General features: G+C 35.0%; 1 protein-coding gene across 1 annotated transcript in view; it reads left to right on the forward strand.

Annotated features, from left to right (window-relative positions):
* TyrRS (Tyrosyl-tRNA synthetase) overlaps positions 1-16,907 on the forward strand; it is a 118,374-nt gene extending 101,467 nt beyond the window's left edge. Inside the window, exons 11-19 of the mRNA XM_080149472.1 lie at positions 336-389; positions 3,847-3,931; positions 5,819-5,964; positions 7,700-7,783; positions 8,640-8,879; positions 10,678-10,777; positions 11,008-11,142; positions 12,657-12,796; positions 15,103-16,907. Coding sequence (XP_080005598.1) covers positions 336-389; positions 3,847-3,931; positions 5,819-5,964; positions 7,700-7,783; positions 8,640-8,879; positions 10,678-10,777; positions 11,008-11,142; positions 12,657-12,796; positions 15,103-15,201 — 1,083 coding nt within the window. The 3' untranslated portion in view covers positions 15,202-16,907. The remainder of the gene's footprint in view (positions 1-335; positions 390-3,846; positions 3,932-5,818; positions 5,965-7,699; positions 7,784-8,639; positions 8,880-10,677; positions 10,778-11,007; positions 11,143-12,656; positions 12,797-15,102) is intronic.
* The last annotated feature ends 358 nt before the right edge of the window (positions 16,908-17,265 follow it).

A 17,265-nucleotide genomic window follows, 5' to 3' on the forward strand; every position in this document is an offset into this window, starting at 1 on the left:
TGTATAATTCTTTATCTAAAAGCGGAAATACAAATTAAGTTAATTAATTTTGGCATCTGTGATTGGAAGATTTAAAAATCTGCGCTCTGATTGGATGTCGTACATCATTCAACCAATTAGAGTGCAGGTAGTTTAAAATCCACCTATCCTATTGGTCAAAATTAATTAACTTAAAATGTATTTTCGCTTTTAGATAAAGAATTTTACAAAAAACGAATTTTATAAAAAATCCTTAAAATTTGAAGCAGATTTCAAATCTACTCCCTACATTAAAATTCCGGAAAACTTGTATCTCTTAGCGTACAATTATGAAAATTAAAATGTCGTCTTTCCAGGCACTGGACGAGGAATACCTGAAGGTGGATGCACAGTTTGGCGGAGTTGACCAGGTATAATCAGGGAGGCAGGGAGGAGACTTGGGACAGGAAAATAAAATGGTACCAAATTAGGGTTGGGTCGGATATCCGGTCTGACCGGTTATCCGGTCATTTTCAATATCCGGCCGGATATTAAAACTATCCGGTTACATAATATCCGGCTGATTTTTGGCGCCGTATATCCGGTTATCCGGCCGGATATCCGATAATTTGCCGGATATCGAACATTGGCTAAATATCCGGCCGGAACCGGATATCCGGCATTATAAATCAGCCGGATATCCGGTATCCGGCCCAACCCTATACCAAATATTCACGTACTCATATTTGTTGGCTAATTAATTAACTTTGGAAACTTTTAGTGAATTTTAATAAAGGGAATAGTAGCTTTGAAAATTACATAAAGTTGTGAATAAGCTTCCAGTCAAATGCGCTTAATAGGTCAAACTGTTTTTAAATATGCGTTTAATTATACTCAGGGGTGTATATTCTGCACAAGATTTATTTTTTTTCCCTTGCTACAAAATTTTTTATTTTTTTCCCCCTTAGATTTTTCTTAAAAGGAAGGGGGGAAAATAGAAAAATATTTAAAGAACTCTATATTTTATTTATTTTATCCCTCCTACCACACATTTTTTTGGTTTTATTAACCAAGGAGGGGGGCGAAATGGAAAAAATGTTTTCAGTTTTCTTAATTTTTACATTTATTTCCCCCCCCCCCCCCCCTGAGCAGGGGATCCCATGCAGAATATACACCCCTGATTATACTGTGCGTTTGGTAAATATTAAGAACAGTTAGACTTAATAAGCGCAGTTGACTAGAAGCGCACAATTATATAGAAAACATTGCAAAGGCTACTATTCCCTTTGTTTCAAACTAGTTGTGTTCATTCTTTTCAACCATTAATCTTAATCTACCAAAGAGGTAGTTTTATTCATATCAATGTGATATACCTTAATTTATTGTCTCGGGATTCGGTCCCCCGGAAGGACAGTTCGACCTAACCAAAACCAAAAACAAACCAATGATCCTTAAGCAGTATACCTTTATTGACTATAGGGTTGGGCCGGATATCCGGTGTGGCCGGATATCCGGTGTGGCTGGATATCCGGCCATTTTCAATATCCGGCCGGATACCGGATATTGAAACTATCCGGCCGGATATCCGGCAATATAATCTTTTATATTTTACAACAAAAATCTCTGTTTTTTTTAATCTTCAATGGCTTTAATTTTCTTATTATTGAAGCTAGAAGAACAATTTTTTCTGAATATGTTTATGTTTATGTAAATTTTATATTAGAAATGAAATCTCAAAACATAAATTTTGGTGGTGGCAGCAGTACTTGGCAGCTGCCAGCCACAAACCGACGGTTGGCAGGTAAACGGCAACAGATTTTATGAAATTGTAATATGTCATGAAGACATATAAAAAAGCCTAAGTTTAAAATTTAAAATCTTCAAGTAAAAATTTGCGGTCACAGGAACCGTTTAAAGATATCTGGAGACCTGGAGGTTCAGGACTTGCAGGATTATACCTGGAACCTGAAATCGACTTGAACACCTATATTACATATGAGGATGTACGACTAAAGGATATTAGATAACATGAAATGCTTTGTTTAAGTAAAAAAAATATTTTTACTTTTTACCTAAATGACCTTACCAGATTTGCTGGTATCCTGTGCCCGCCAGGAAGGAGGTATTAAAGAAATTTCAACTCTCAGTTATGTGTCATACCCATATTTCGAAAGTCACTCAGTTATAGCCCTCTACCTTTTATACACAGAAAATGGGATAGAAAAAAATCAGAGAGGGGGGGAGGCATTCAACGCCACCTCCCTACCAATCTTCCAACCGTTAGAGATTGATATTACAGATTGAGAGTAGTAATAGTTAATTAGATATATTTACTAAGCTTTTTTGTCTGTAGCAAAGGATCTTGCTAACTGCTGAACTGATATGGTTCTCCTTTAGAGTGAAGCTTCTTATAGGTCCCAGAATGGTTTTAGGCTGTTTAATTTTTATAAAAAAGTCGTTGTAAGGTTTTAAGTTATTTTTCTGCACTTTCATGTCCCTTATAATATATATCCCTAGATACTAGGGACGCAGACGCTAGTATAATATAAAACACCAGTTTATGAAGAAATTTTTTTTGCAGGAATAGTCCCTTTCGTGGCAACGCCCCTTAAGGAGCTATTATTCGTATTTTCACAGTAGCGTATCTCCTATTTCTAGCCCCTCGCGGGGGACTCAAACCTTGCAGGGCCAATTGCCTTACCCTGCGGGGAAATCACCTTACCAAATATAACCTAACCTAACCTAAAATAACCTATTAAAAGCAATATAAAAAATAAAACTAATCGCCCCTTAAGGTGCGTTGCCACGAAAGGGACTAAATCCTTTTTTGATTTTAATATGTAGTAATTTGGCCGGTTATCCGGTCGGATATCCGGTAATTTGGCCGGATAACCGGATATTTGCCGGATATCCGGCGTTGGCCGGATATCCGGCCGGATACCGGATATCCGGCCGGATACCGGATATCCGGCATTTGAAATTAGCCGGATATCCGGTATCCGGCCCAACCCTAATTGACTAAATGTATTACTATAAGCTTTGAATCGACGGGCTATCCTATTATATAAAGTAGTAAGCGTCCTGAAGGATCTCGCTAACCTCCGAACCGATATTGTTCTCCATTACAGTGAAGTTTCTTATAGGCCCTGAGAAGGTTTTAAACTATTTTTGGGGAGGGAGTCTACACCCCCTCCCCTCAATAATTTTAAACTCAAATTTAAAATGGGATGAGGTCGACTATTCCCTCTCCTACCTTAAGTGCCCCAAGAGGCTTCTAGGGGGCGTAGCCGCTAGTAATATATAAAATATGATTAATAACGGATTGACAACATATTCAAAGCAAATCAATTGTAAAAATGATGAAAAGAATTATGTAACTTATACAGACGCATTGCAACGTTTAAACAACAAAACAGTCTCTAATCTTAAATTGCATACACATAATGAATTATTATATGAAAACAAGAACAAATATATTCTAAGGCATCACGTCAATGATCGCTGACAAATAGACGTGCATTATCAAATTAATATTAACGAATCAATTCTCTGTCCTAAAAATGCATCTTTATGCTTTTTATCAACAATACTTTGGCGCAAAAGTAGTAAATTTCAAAGATTATCTATTGAGTATTAAAATTAATTCAAAAAGAAAAATTACCTTGATTTTGATATTCACTATCCAACGTTTTGTAAGTAAATCAATTTCTTATTTTTACTTAGAACAGGCGGACAAAGATTTAAATTGAAGTGCCAAATTTCTATCTTGGAATTTTCCAACATTTATTTTTCATTGTCTCTTCACTTCCATAAGCATATTGGCTTGCATGGTGGGGCCAAAAAAAGGATATTTTGCCTCTTTTTAAAATTGCCTTTCTATTTGTTAAGAGGAAAATCTTCACCTATGCAGAGCAATATCTTCCAAAACTGGGGTATGCCAAGAGAGCCCACTTCATGAACCCTATGGTGCCAGGTATAGTTGACATTTTATTCAAACAACCTCTCTCTATACTTGAGTTCTATTAAACATTTAAAAAAAACATTTTTTTTCTCAAGGGTTCTTTGCAGAGAGAGAGAGAGAGGGGACAATGGACTTTTAAATACACTAGTCCTCAAAGTTTTGAAAAACATTTTCTTATTCGTTGGTTTAGAAACTTTGAGGACCTTCCCTGAATTTTATTAAATTCAATTGAATGTTCAAATGATTCACCCAATTGTAATTTACTTAAGGAGTAAATTTGTGTGTAATCAATGGGGATGTACATTAAATTATTGACCATAGTCTGATCCCCTTAGATCCCTGGGTTCTTTGCCACAAATTGTGGTTCGAGCAGATGTTCAGAGATAAAACAAGGATGACAACATCCATAAAAGCGAAGCTCTAAAACGGTATGACAGACGAACATTAACTCTAGTAGAGTGGCAGAACTAAATATACAAAATATGAATATTTAAGTTTACAAAATTATACGTAAATTTCTTGTAAAACTTTTTAAATACAGGATTCTGTTTAAGGACATACTGACATTTTTAGGACTTGATCATAGAGATGCTTTACTCAAAATATTGTACCTTATTGTAATAGAAATCAGTAATTCAAAAATCAGATCAATCGGATGATTTTATCACTTAAAAACTTGTTGTTAATAAGTTAAAAAATCAACACGTTAAAAATAGACGTACGGACATTCTGGTAACGATTATAGAGTTGCTACGCTTTCTATATCGTACCTAACTACTGCAGGAATCACCATGCAAAGTTTGAAATCGATAGGACAATTCTAACATGCCTAAATTAACGGGAAAAAATATCCGTTACGGACGGACTGACGGACGGACTGACCGACCCTAATTATAGAAGATAATTTGCAAAAACCTTTTAAAATATGGGTCAAATATGTTTTAAAGCAAGAGAGACTGAAAGATGGACAAAACAATGTATGCGCATATAGTAATCTTCACTAAAAATTTCAGCTGTCCATCTTCAATAGCAGCCGAGATAATTCATTTTCTCCCTTTGCGCAGGGAGGGAGGGAGGGTACATTAGGCTGTTTATTATTACACTAGTCCCCACAGTTTTATATTAACGTTTTCTTATTCGTTGGCTTAACAACTTTGGGCATTTTTATTAAATTTGATTGGTTTGCTTATTAAGTTAAGTATCCAATTGTTTCATCCACCAATTGAAATCTGCAGAAGGGGTAATTTTGTGCATATCATTGCCCACCCATTGGGCGGGTCGATTTGCAAGCTTTTTGGGATTTTCACATTAGTACACATTGGCAAGGGTTGCTGGCAGTGTTGCGGAGCCGGAGCCGCCATATTTTGGCGGAGCCGAAGCCGTAATTTTCGTTAAAAACGGCTCCGCCTCCGGATTAGCTAAAAATGATTTTTTTTAACGGTCTGTTTCTATTTAATAAATTGAAAAACTATTGTTACTTAACAAATAGACACACATCCTCCTACTTTTATATAGCTTTAATCAAATCAAAGCAAAATATTTCATATTATTTATTTTATTTTCTCAATTCAATAATGAACAAAAATTGATATATTAATTTTAGGTCGGAGCCGGCACTGGAGCCGGAGCCGCATCAAAATTAAACGGCACCGCAACGCTGGTTACTGGGCCAATATTTATAAAACCCTGTGAAATTTGAAAGGGGTTTTATACACCCGTTGTTATTAGATTACAAAATCCCCTTTTAAGTTTTACAGGGTTTTATATTAGCCCAATAAGATGTTGTAATATGAAATTCCTAAATGAAGCCACCCTAATGTACATCAATTTATTGGCTATTAGATCCCTGAGTTGGCGAAACAAAACAAAATAAACGCGGGAAATTATTTTCTTTTGTAGGCCTGACTGGCGCCAAAATGTCGTCGTCCGAGGAGGACAGTAAGATAGACCTGCTGGACACTGCTGCTAGTGTCAAGAAGAAGCTGAAGAAAGCTTTCTGTGAGCCGGGAAATATTCAGGATAACGGGGTTCTCTCATTTTGTAAGGTAATATTCTTAATGTAATAGGGTTGGCAATCCGGATCTGGAATCCGCCCAATTTTTGGCCAATTTTGTAATTCAAATCCGGAATCCGTTTTTTAATAGTGGATTCCGGATTCTTATTTGGTAGGCTAAAATTAGCGTCTTGAGTTTTTTCTTTCAACTCCTCCTCTTTGAAGGCAAAGATTTTCATCATTATATATAATATCATTTAAAATCTGGTTTGATTCTCGGAAGTGAATTATAGAGAACACCAAGAACATTGATTTTTAGGACATATGTAGCACTTAATTTTTTAAAAATCCTTTTAAAATATTGCTAGAATCCGGAATCCGCAAGGAATCCGCCACTTTTTTTGACAGATTCTGTAAGAATCCGGAATCCGAATCCGGCCCAAAAATCCGACGGATTGCCATCACTAATTCTTAATCTTAGTAAGTATAAAAGTAATAGTATGTATGTCTGTGTGTTTGTTCTTTTGTACCGAAGGATCTCGCTAACCGCTGAACCGATCGGGTTCTCCTTAACAGGTCTTATCATAGGTCCCGAGAAAGTTTATCAAAAAAACAAGGATGACAACATCCATAAGAAGCGAAGCACAAAAATATAAGAATTTAAAGATTAGTTGTCAAAAGCATGTATTGTACATTAGAAAATAAATCACGAAACCTTTTCAAAATTTGTTTTAATTTCATAATATTTATATTTCAGTAATACGACTAACAGACTGACGGTCAAAGTAAATTACATACTGGATGCTCAAAACAACGGGAAATTTAATTTTGATATTTTTAACTACAAAAATTTTAAAAATCGGACCATAAACACTAAAAATATGAGGAAAAATGTGAAAAATATAAAAATAGCCAAAAACCTGCAAAAAGGCAGTCTGATCACCATTGATGTTTTCTTGAAAAGACAGGAAATTTAACTTTGATATCTATAACTGAAAAAATTTTGGAAATCGGACCATAAACACCAAAGATATGGAGAAAAATGTGAAAAATACAAAAATAGCCTAAAACCTGCTAAAAAGCGGTCCTATCGCCATTGATGTCTTATAGTTAATTGTGCTCCTTAATAATGGGAATGTTGTCAAAAATTTTCAGCCTTTTATCTTTTATAGGAGCCGAGAAAATCACGTTTCCCCCAAACTAAGACATACGGACATACAGACAGACGGACATTTCAAATTATAGAGTAGCTTCGCTACTAAAAAAAAAATTTACGTATAGTGACTTGAATGCAACATAGATAGGTAACGTATTATTTTTTTAAAAAACATTTAAAGTGCCACTAGAGGCCTCTAGGGGCGTAGCTGTTAGTAGGTATAACAATAATAGTATGTATGTGTGTCTGTCTGTGTGTTTATCCTTCTGTTTGTCGATCATTTTGATTTTCTGCATGTATTTTTGTCTCTTCTATGTTGTCTGTTTATCTGTCTGTCCTGTCTGCTATTAGTTTGTCCGTCTGTCTATTTGTCTGTCTGCCTGTTTGTCTTTTCGTCTGATGAACTGTCTGTTTGTCTATCTGTCTCTTCTGTGTCATCTGTCTGTCTGTTTGTCCGTACGTCGGCCTGTTTGTCTTTCTTTCTGTCTGTCTGCTTTTTGTTCTGTCTGTTTTTTTCTCCTTATGTCTGTTTTACCTGTCTGCCGGTTAGTCCGTCTGTCTGCCTGTCTCTTCCATTTAGAGTAGTTCCCCAAGGTTGCATATTAGGTCCTATTATTCTTGTTATGTTTAGTATGTGATCTTCCCCGTGGCCCTGAAGGGTGAAGACTTTATAGTGGAGAGACCCGAAGACCATGGTGGTAATTCAATCTACAAGGTACCACCATTAATTTCTTGGCTGCTAGTATAGATTGATGGCTGATTTTTTATAGCGATAAAATACTCATGTCTTTACTATAAAAGCTACTCAATAATTCACTTTGTCCGTTAGGTAATTCATAACGCTATGGGGGAAAGACATGCAGTTTTCTCAGCTGCTGAAATTTTTGGTGATGATTCTCATTAACAACACACCACCTTCTCTGTGCATGACGAGCGGAAGTCAGGGAGAAAGGGAGGGGACAATGGATCGAATATTAAATTTAAAGGGAATGTGCAAGAATTTAGCAGTTTCTGACTGAGTTTGGGTACTAGCGCATAAAATGCCGCTTTTCGCTGGGTTAGTTTTGAATATTGCAGATGAATATCTCCAAAAAATATCATTTCATAGATAAAAACTTTATTGTGATATTTATGTAATAAACAATCTAAGAACACCTAAATTTATAGTGGCATTTAAACTTTAGGAATTTGGGTTGAACGAATTTCATGGCCCTTCAAGGAAACTCTTAAATTAAATTGATTGCCCATTGTCCCCTCCCTTACTACCTGAGCGGAAGTGATATTTGTGGGCTAACAGCAACTAAACTAACACAGAAAGAGAGAGAGAGGACATTCGGCTGTTTATTACACTAGTCCCCAAAGTTTTATAATAACATTTTTTTGTTTATTTGCTAAACTACTTTGGGAACTTGGAATTGAAATTTGATTGGTTGGTTCATAAAGTTAGGTGTTCAAACTTTTCAACGACTAATCGTAATCTACATTAATTTCATCATTGGGGATGAACATCAATTTATCGGCCATTGTCTTAACCCCTAATTTCCCAGAAACTAACATATTCAAAATTCCAGGATTTCGAGAGTTTGGAGGCAGATTTCGCAGCCGAGAAGGTGCATCCTGGTGATTTGAAAACCGCCGTGGAGAAATATCTGAACCGGCTGCTGGAACCCGTCAGACAATATTTCGAGAAGCCGGAGCTGAAAAAGTTGGTGGCCAAGGCCTACCCGCCGCCCGCCAAGGCTGCGCCCTCAGGCGGCAAGAAGGGAGCGGCGGCGGTAACGGATGAACTTATTCCGTCCAGACTTAATATGAAGGAACAGCACATTTTTTAAACAAGCTAATTTTCCATGGATCTAAGACAATGGCCGATAAATTGACGTACATCCCCAATTATGATGCATACACAAAATTACCCCTTCTGTAGATTAATAGTTTTAACACTTATCTTAATGAATCAACCAATCAAAATTCAATTAAAGCCCCCAAAGTTGTTGAGCAAATGAATGAGAAAATGATATTACTAATAATTTTTATTTTTTACAGTTTAAAATTTTCTTATGTTTCAATAATTCAAAGGATTTATATTGTTTATCATCAAGAGAGAGGGGGGGGGGGTTCTAACACTTTTGCATATGCTTTGTCTTAGGAGTAAGCGGATAGGTTATTTAGCAAAAAAGTTTGGGTATAGTACCTTTTGTAACATCGCACATTATGGGGCGATTCTTCTTATTTTTCACAGTATTTTTTCTCCTAATTCTAGCCCCTGCGGGGCTCTAACCCTGTGGGGCAATCACCTAACCCAATCACCTATAAAAATCAATTTTAAAAATACCACGAATCGCCCCATATGGGGCGATGTTACGAAAGGGACTATTCATAAAAGTTTTCTTATATATAATTTGTAAAAGAAAAATTGGATTTGGCCTACAGGTTGTCTCTGGACAGTTCAATATAAATATTATTTTTTTGAAGAGTTAGAGGTCAACTTATAAACAAAATGTTATTTACATGTTTGAAAACTAGCGGCTACGCCCCTAGAGGCCTCTAATGACACTTTAAATGTTTTTTTTTTAAATAATGACATTTCTATGTTGATCAAGTCTCTATGTAAAAATAATTTCGACTTTTTTGTGATTTTTCTTGGGTGAGGGTGGTGGTAACCTTCCTCAAATAGTAATAAAACTTCCCCGGACCTATAGAAGATACACTGTTGAGGAGAACCCATATCGGTTCAGCGGTTAGCGAGATCGTTCGGTAGAGACAGACACACAGACAAACACACATCCTTTACTTTATTGTAAGGATAAATGAACAAAAATGTGCTGTTTCAAAGGTTGGTAAAATAGTTGTATCTCATGTACAATATACAATGAGCGCAAATGCCTCGTAAAATTACAAGCAAATATTGTCGTCTTCTTGTATTTAAATATCTTATGTTGCGGGTAAATATTGTGCACAACTGCACATGGAGTAAGGGAGAGGACAATTGATCGAATATTCAATTTTTAAGAGTCTCAGACTTAGGGTACTGGCTTAAAGGGAATGTGCAAGAATTTAGCAGTTTCTGCCTGACTTTGGGTACTAGCGCATCAATGCCCCGCTAACTAGCTAAGTTAGTTTTGAATATAGCAGACAGAAAAATTTGTTATTAGATGGCTGGTTTTAACAAATATTTTTTCCAGGAAAAGGTCATTTCATATATAGAAATTCTACTGTGATATTTATGTTATAAACAATCTAAGAACCCCTTGAATTTAGGTGGCATTTAAAAATATATGAGAAGGGTTGCCGAAGTTCTAACGGTGATTTTTCTAGTGATTAATTACAGAATATTACTACATTGTGATGTACTGGTAATTTAATTTTCAAGTGAATGATTTTTTTCTTAGAACTCATTTTGTTCTTGATTTTTTTTAGAACTCATTTTGTTCTAAACTATATTACTAAGATCCCTTTACAAATTTGGTCAAATTTTATGGATAAATCTGGTTTTCATTGCTTTTTAGCGAAAACTCTTATATTGAATTAATTGCTCATTGTCCCCTCCCTTACTCTCTGCATACTGCACCATTTATTTATGGAACATGTTTTTAAAAATGTGCTGTTTCAAAGGTTGGTAAAATAGTGGAGGTGAGTAAACACCCGGACTCGGACAAACTGTATGTGGAGAAGATAGACCTCGGGGAACCATCACCCCGCACAATTGTTTCAGGGACAATACTTGATTTTGAAGCTTAAAAATAAGCATATTTCCTGTGGGGGAACCCTAACCCTGTGTATTGCTACCCTGTAACCAATATAACCTAACCTGAAGTTAACAAAAACGCACAAAAACTAACCCCCCCTTGACAACGTTTATAATTGACCCCTAATATTATTTTAATTAAATTCATTTTGCATCTTGGCTACACCTGATTCCTGATCACAGTATTGTGGATCCAGGCCTGGTTGACTTTGTGCCCCTGGAGGCCATGCAGGACAGGATGGTGGTGGTACTGTGCAACTTGAAGCCCGCCAAAATGCGCGGCGTAGAGTCCGCGGGTATGGTGCTATGCGGCAGCCGAGATGATCCTAAGGAAAGTTAGATACATGAATAGCGGATATTAAGCTGGTTTTTTTTGGGGGGGGGGCAATAAATATTAGATACCTAAATGGCGGATATTAGGCTAGAGGGGGGGGGGGGGGGTGGATATTAAATAGTAGATACTTAAATAGCGTATAATTAGGGGGGGGGGGGACATTAAATAGCAGATGAATGAATGGTGGATATTAAGCTTGGGGGGGGGGGGGGGTTGAGGGACATTAAATTGTTATATTTTACTAGTACTCAATGTTATCTGATTCCTGAGCTCTAAAACTTTGGGTACTAATTTTAATTTAGTACAAAATAGTAGTATTCAATCAATCAATCATTTTTAATCTACCTTCAGAAGGGGTAACCTTATCTTATCATCATCGGGGATGTTCATCAAATTATTCTACCATTGTCTTATCCCCTAAGATCCCTGACTGTATCACCCCACCCCCTTCCAGGAGGGGGGTGGGTGAGAATAGTTATTTCTCGCATCTTATTATAAACAGATTCCGCGGATATAGAATATACAATTTTAAGATTAAAACCTGTTTTTTAGACCCGGGCTATAAAACTGGTTTTAGTCTTATGATTGTACATTTCTATATTCGTAGAAAACTGGATATAATACGATGCTAGACATAGTTTTTTCGTATGTATGAGAACCGGTTCATATCCACCGGATTCGAATGAATACGAGAAAACATGTTATTTTGTTAGTTGGATCAAAAAACTTGGTTGGTTGGTATTGTTCAAACTTCTCAACCATTCATTGTAATCTACGGAGGGGAAACTTTATCATCATTGGGGATATACATCTAATTATTCTACCATTGTCTTATCCCCGACTGTTCAATTCAATCATCATTACAATTCAGGGATCTACAGGGATAAGACAATGGCCGAAAAATTGATGTACATCCCCAATGATGGTTCACAAAATCACCCCTTCTGTAGATTAAAGGTTGAAACATTTTTACATTGAACTAAATGAACCAACCGATCATAATTCAATGCAAGTTCCCAAGGTTGTTAAGCCAACAAATAAAAAAAAAACCGGATCTACTGCAGTTCACGGTAAAATATTGCTGGTAACAAATATTGCCAAAAATCTATGAATTTTAAAGGCTGCTAGCTGCCAAACGGCTGAACGTACAGATCATGCCCGCACACTGTTTTTAGCGGCATAAGAAGGAATAGCCATAATCTGGAATAGACATAAATTATCTCACAGTGCAGAGAAATGCGCGAAAAAGGCCTATTTTACTCGTTTTTTCTTCAGTGAAGCTTTCCCTATGCATCATTGGATCTTGGCTATTTCAGATAATTTGTAGGCCTTCTTATGCCACTCAAAATGGTGTGCGGGTATGATCTGTACGTTATGCCGTTTGGCAGCTAGCAGCCCTTAAAATTCATAGATTTTTGGCAAAATTCGTTACCAGCAATATTTTACCGTGAACTGCAGTAGATCCAATAAACCTTATCCCTGAAGCCCCCTGACTGTATCTAACCCCCCAGGAGGTGGAGCCCTTATCAGTCCCCGAGGGTAGTCAGCCCGGGGACAGAGTGTTTGTGGAGGGATACGAACTCGGCACCCCTGACGAGGTCTTGAACCCCAAGAAAAAGGTCTGGGAGAAGATCAGTGTCGACTTGAAGGTAAAGTACCCAAAGTTTTATTATATTGGTACCCAAATTATTATCATATTAGTACCCAAAGTTTTATTATATTGGTACCCAAAGTTTTATTACATAGGTACCCAAAGTTTTATTATATTGGTACCCAAAGTTTTATTATATTGGTACCCAAAGTTTTATCATATTGATACCCAAAGTTTTATTATATTGGTACCCAAAGTTATATTACATTGGTACTCAAAGAATTATTACATAGGTACTCAAAGTTTTATTATATTGGTTCCCAAAGTTTTATTATATTGGTACCCAAAGTTTTATTACATTGGTACCCAAAGTTTTATTATATTGGTACCCAAAGTTTTATTACATTGGTACCCAAAGTTTTATTACATTGGTACCCAAAGTTTTATTATATTGGTACCCAAATTATTATTATATTAGTATCCAAAGTTTTATTATATTGGTACCCAAATTATTGTCATATTAGTACCCAAAGTTTTATTATATTGGTACCCAAAGTTATATTATATTGGTACCCAAAGTTTTATTACATTGGTACCCAAAGTTTTATTACATTGGTACCCAAAGTTTTATTATATTAGTACCTAAAGTTTTATTACATTAGTATCCAAAGTTTTATTATATTGGTACCCAAAGTTTTATTATTTTAGTATCCAAAGTTTTATTATATTGGTACCCAAAGTTTTATTATATTGGTTCCCAAAGTTTTATTATATTGGTTCCCAATTTATTATCATATTAGTACCCAAAGTTTTATTATATTGGTACCCAAAGTTTTATTATATTGGTACCCAAATTATTATTATATTAGTATCCAAAGTTTTATTATATTGGTACCCAAAGTTTTATTATTTTAGTATCCAAAGTTTTATTATATTGGTACCCAAAGTTTTATTATATTGGTACCCAAAGTTTTATTATATTGGTACCCAAAGTTTTATTATATTGGTTCCCAAAGTTTTATTATATTGGTTCCCAATTTATTATCATATTAGTACCCAAAGTTTTATTATATTGGTACCCAAAGTTTTATTATATTGGGACCCAAAGTTTTATTATATTGGTTCCCAAAGTTTTATTATATTGGGACCCAAAGTTTTATTACATTGGTACCCAAAGTTTTATTATATTGGTACCCAAAGTTTTATTACATTGGTACCCAAAGTTTTATTACATTGGTACCCAAAGTTTTATTATATTGGTACCCAAATTATTATTATATTAGTATCCAAAGTTTTATTATATTGGTACCCAAATTATTGTCATATTAGTACCCAAAGTTTTATTATATTGGTACCCAAAGTTTTATTACATTGGTACCCAAAGTTTTATTATATATTAGTATCCAAAGTTTTATTATATTAGTATCCAAAGTTTTATTATATTGGTACCCAAAGTTTTATTATTTTAGTATCCAAAGTTTTATTATATTGGTACCCAAAGTTTTATTATATTGGTACCCAAAGTTTTATTATATTGGTTCCCAAAGTTTTATTATATTGGTTCCCAATTTATTATCATATTAGTACCCAAAGTTTTATTATATTGGGACCCAAAGTTTTATTATATTGGTACCCAAAGTTTTATTACATTGGTACACAAAGTTTTATTATATTGGTTCCCAAAGTTTTATTATATTGGTTCCCAAAGTTTTATTATATTGGTTCCCAAAGTTTTATTATATTAGTACCCAAAGTTTTATTATATTGGTACCCAAAGTTTTATTACATTGGTACCCAAAGTTTTATTACATTGGAACCCAGCGTCGACTTAAAGGTAAATCCTTAAAGTCTTTCTCTTATTCATTTGAAACAGATTAAAATCCGGTGGATTTGAACCGGTTCCCATCCTTACAAAAACATTATGTCTAGCATCGTATTATACCTATCGAGTTTTCTATGAATATAAAATGTACAATCATAAGATTAAAACTAGTTTTTTAGCCCGTGCCTTTATATCCGCGGAGAGCTGTTTGTAATACGATGCAATAAATAACTATTCTAATACTCAGACTTTGTATCTTGTATCTAGCGAAGGTTTAGTTGTGTGGCAGTCTTATCATTCGTTGGCTTAACATCTTTGGGGAATTTGATTGGTTGATTCATTAAGTTGAGTGTACAACCGTCTCAACCATTAATTGTAATCTAAAGAAGGAGTAATTTTGTGTATCATCATTGGGGATGTACATCAATTTATCGTCCATTGTCTTATCCCTTTAGATCCCTACACAGTAAATTTTGATTGGTTAAGTCATTAAGTTGAGTGTTCAAACATTTCAACCAATAATTGTAATTCTTTGTATCTAGGTATCTGGCGATGGTTTAGCTGTATGGCAGTCCAACCAGCTGATGACAGAGAAGGGCCAAGTCACGTGTCCCGGAGTTAAGGGAGCTCCCATCAGATAATGCCGCGAGAATGCCGCGTCACATTTCAAACAAATCTACAAATCAATCAATAATACGCGAGAATGCCGCAATCATTTTCAAACAAATCTACCAATCAATCAATACCATCAACTGCATGCAAAGCACCTTTATTAGTTATTTCTCGCATCGTATTATAAACAGGTTTTCGTGGATATAAAAATGTACAATTAGTCGGCATCTCAGGGCTTTTTTCCACAATAATCCGAAAAATTAGGAGCAAGCTTCCAGTAAAAAATGCGCTTATTAGGTCAAACTTTCCTTACTTTTGTAGAATAATTGAACGCATAATTAAGAACAGTTTGACATAATAAGCGCATTTGACTGGAAGCTTCCTATCCCTTACAAAGCAAATAATAGTTATTTCTCGCTACGTATTATAAACAGCTTTCCACGGATATAAAAATTATAAGATTAAAACCAGTTATTTAAGCCCCCAAGATGCCGACTGTACATTTTTATATCCACGAAAACCTGTTTGCACCCAATTTTACAGAATATTGCGATAAAAATGACGTTCTTTTTCGTTTTTCAAAAACATTACCAGATTTTTTCCAACTAAAAGAAGGAAATTAATGAATAATACAGTTTATCTTAATAGTATAACATTCATTATGAAAACAAAAATCGGCGACTTCCCATAAAGAAACTTGTTGAGCAAATATACCCCCCCCCCTCAACAATTTTTTAAAAATTAATTGGGGGGGGGTTGGAGGGGTTCATGTTCTTAACCCTGCTGGGATAAGTAATAAACAAACCAAAACCACGCCCCCCCCCCCCCCCATATATATTTTTTTTAATGAAGAAGGGGGTGTTTAATGCACAACAAGCACTTTTAGGGAATCATCCGCGCGAAAAAAACTTTTTTTTATTTATTTTTTCAACTAATGCACAGCAATTGAACCAAATATTTTTTTAAAGCGTAACTTTTCTACTATTAGATCAGTCCGTCTGTTCGTAACGGATAGCTCTAACCGTCAAATAATAGACATGATAGAATTGTTCTATCAATTTTAAACTTGGCATGATGATATTTTTGTGTGGAGATTTCTAAGGGGAGAGAGTGGACAATGGGCTGTTTATTACACCAGTCCCCAAAGTTTTATAATAACGTTTGCTTATTCGTTGGCTTAACAACTTTGGAAACTTTTCTTAAATTTTGATTACTTGGTTAAGTAAGTTGAGTGTCCAAACGTTTTAACCACTAATAATAATCTACAAAAGGGGTAATTATGTGTATCATCATATTGGGTATGTACATCAACTTATTGACCATTGTCTTATCCCTTTAGATCCCGGATAATGAAAATCATTTATAAAAGAGATTTTAATTAATATGTTATTTGGTCAATTTTGACTATTGCTCATTTTTTCATTTATAGTTATTTTTATTTCATCGTATTATAGACAGTTTTCCGCGGATATTAAAAAAAAATAAGATTAAAGGGTCGGGCTAACAAAAATAATTAAAATTTTATGATTTTGATTTTAAATTGTCTGTAATATGATGCTATACATGATATTTTGGTATGGCTGAGAACCGGTTTTAATCCAGCGGGTATTAATCGGTTTCGAAGCCTATAATGGAACTCCGTATAACTGTTAACTTGCCCTTTGTTATTTTTTTATTAATTTTGTTATGTAAACAACTATCGAATTGTTATAAAAAATAAAGAAATATTTCAAAATGCTTAATCTATGTTATTAAAAGCGAAGCTTTTCTATAATTCTGGTCCGTCTGTCCCGTCGGAACGGTTAGCTCTTTTCTTTAATTTAAGCATATTAGAATTGTCCTATCGATTTCAAACTTTGTATGGTAATTCCTGTAGTAGTTAGGTGCGATTTAGAAAGCGAAGCAACTACGACTACGGCTTCTAATTTCCAAACCCAATTCTAGAAAATTCCTTCGTTTTTAGAACTGTGATAAATACAGGAGGGGAGGGGACATTGGACTGTAAATTTCAATGGTACCCAAAGTTTTATTACCTTGTTATCTTATTTGTTTCCTAAAAAAATTTGGGCGCTTTTATTAAATTTTTATAGGTT

Source organism: Acartia tonsa, chromosome 15 (genome assembly GCF_053477335.1).
Source record: "Acartia tonsa isolate MP-2025a chromosome 15, ASM5347733v1, whole genome shotgun sequence".
NCBI lineage: Eukaryota > Metazoa > Arthropoda > Copepoda > Calanoida > Acartiidae > Acartia > Acartia tonsa.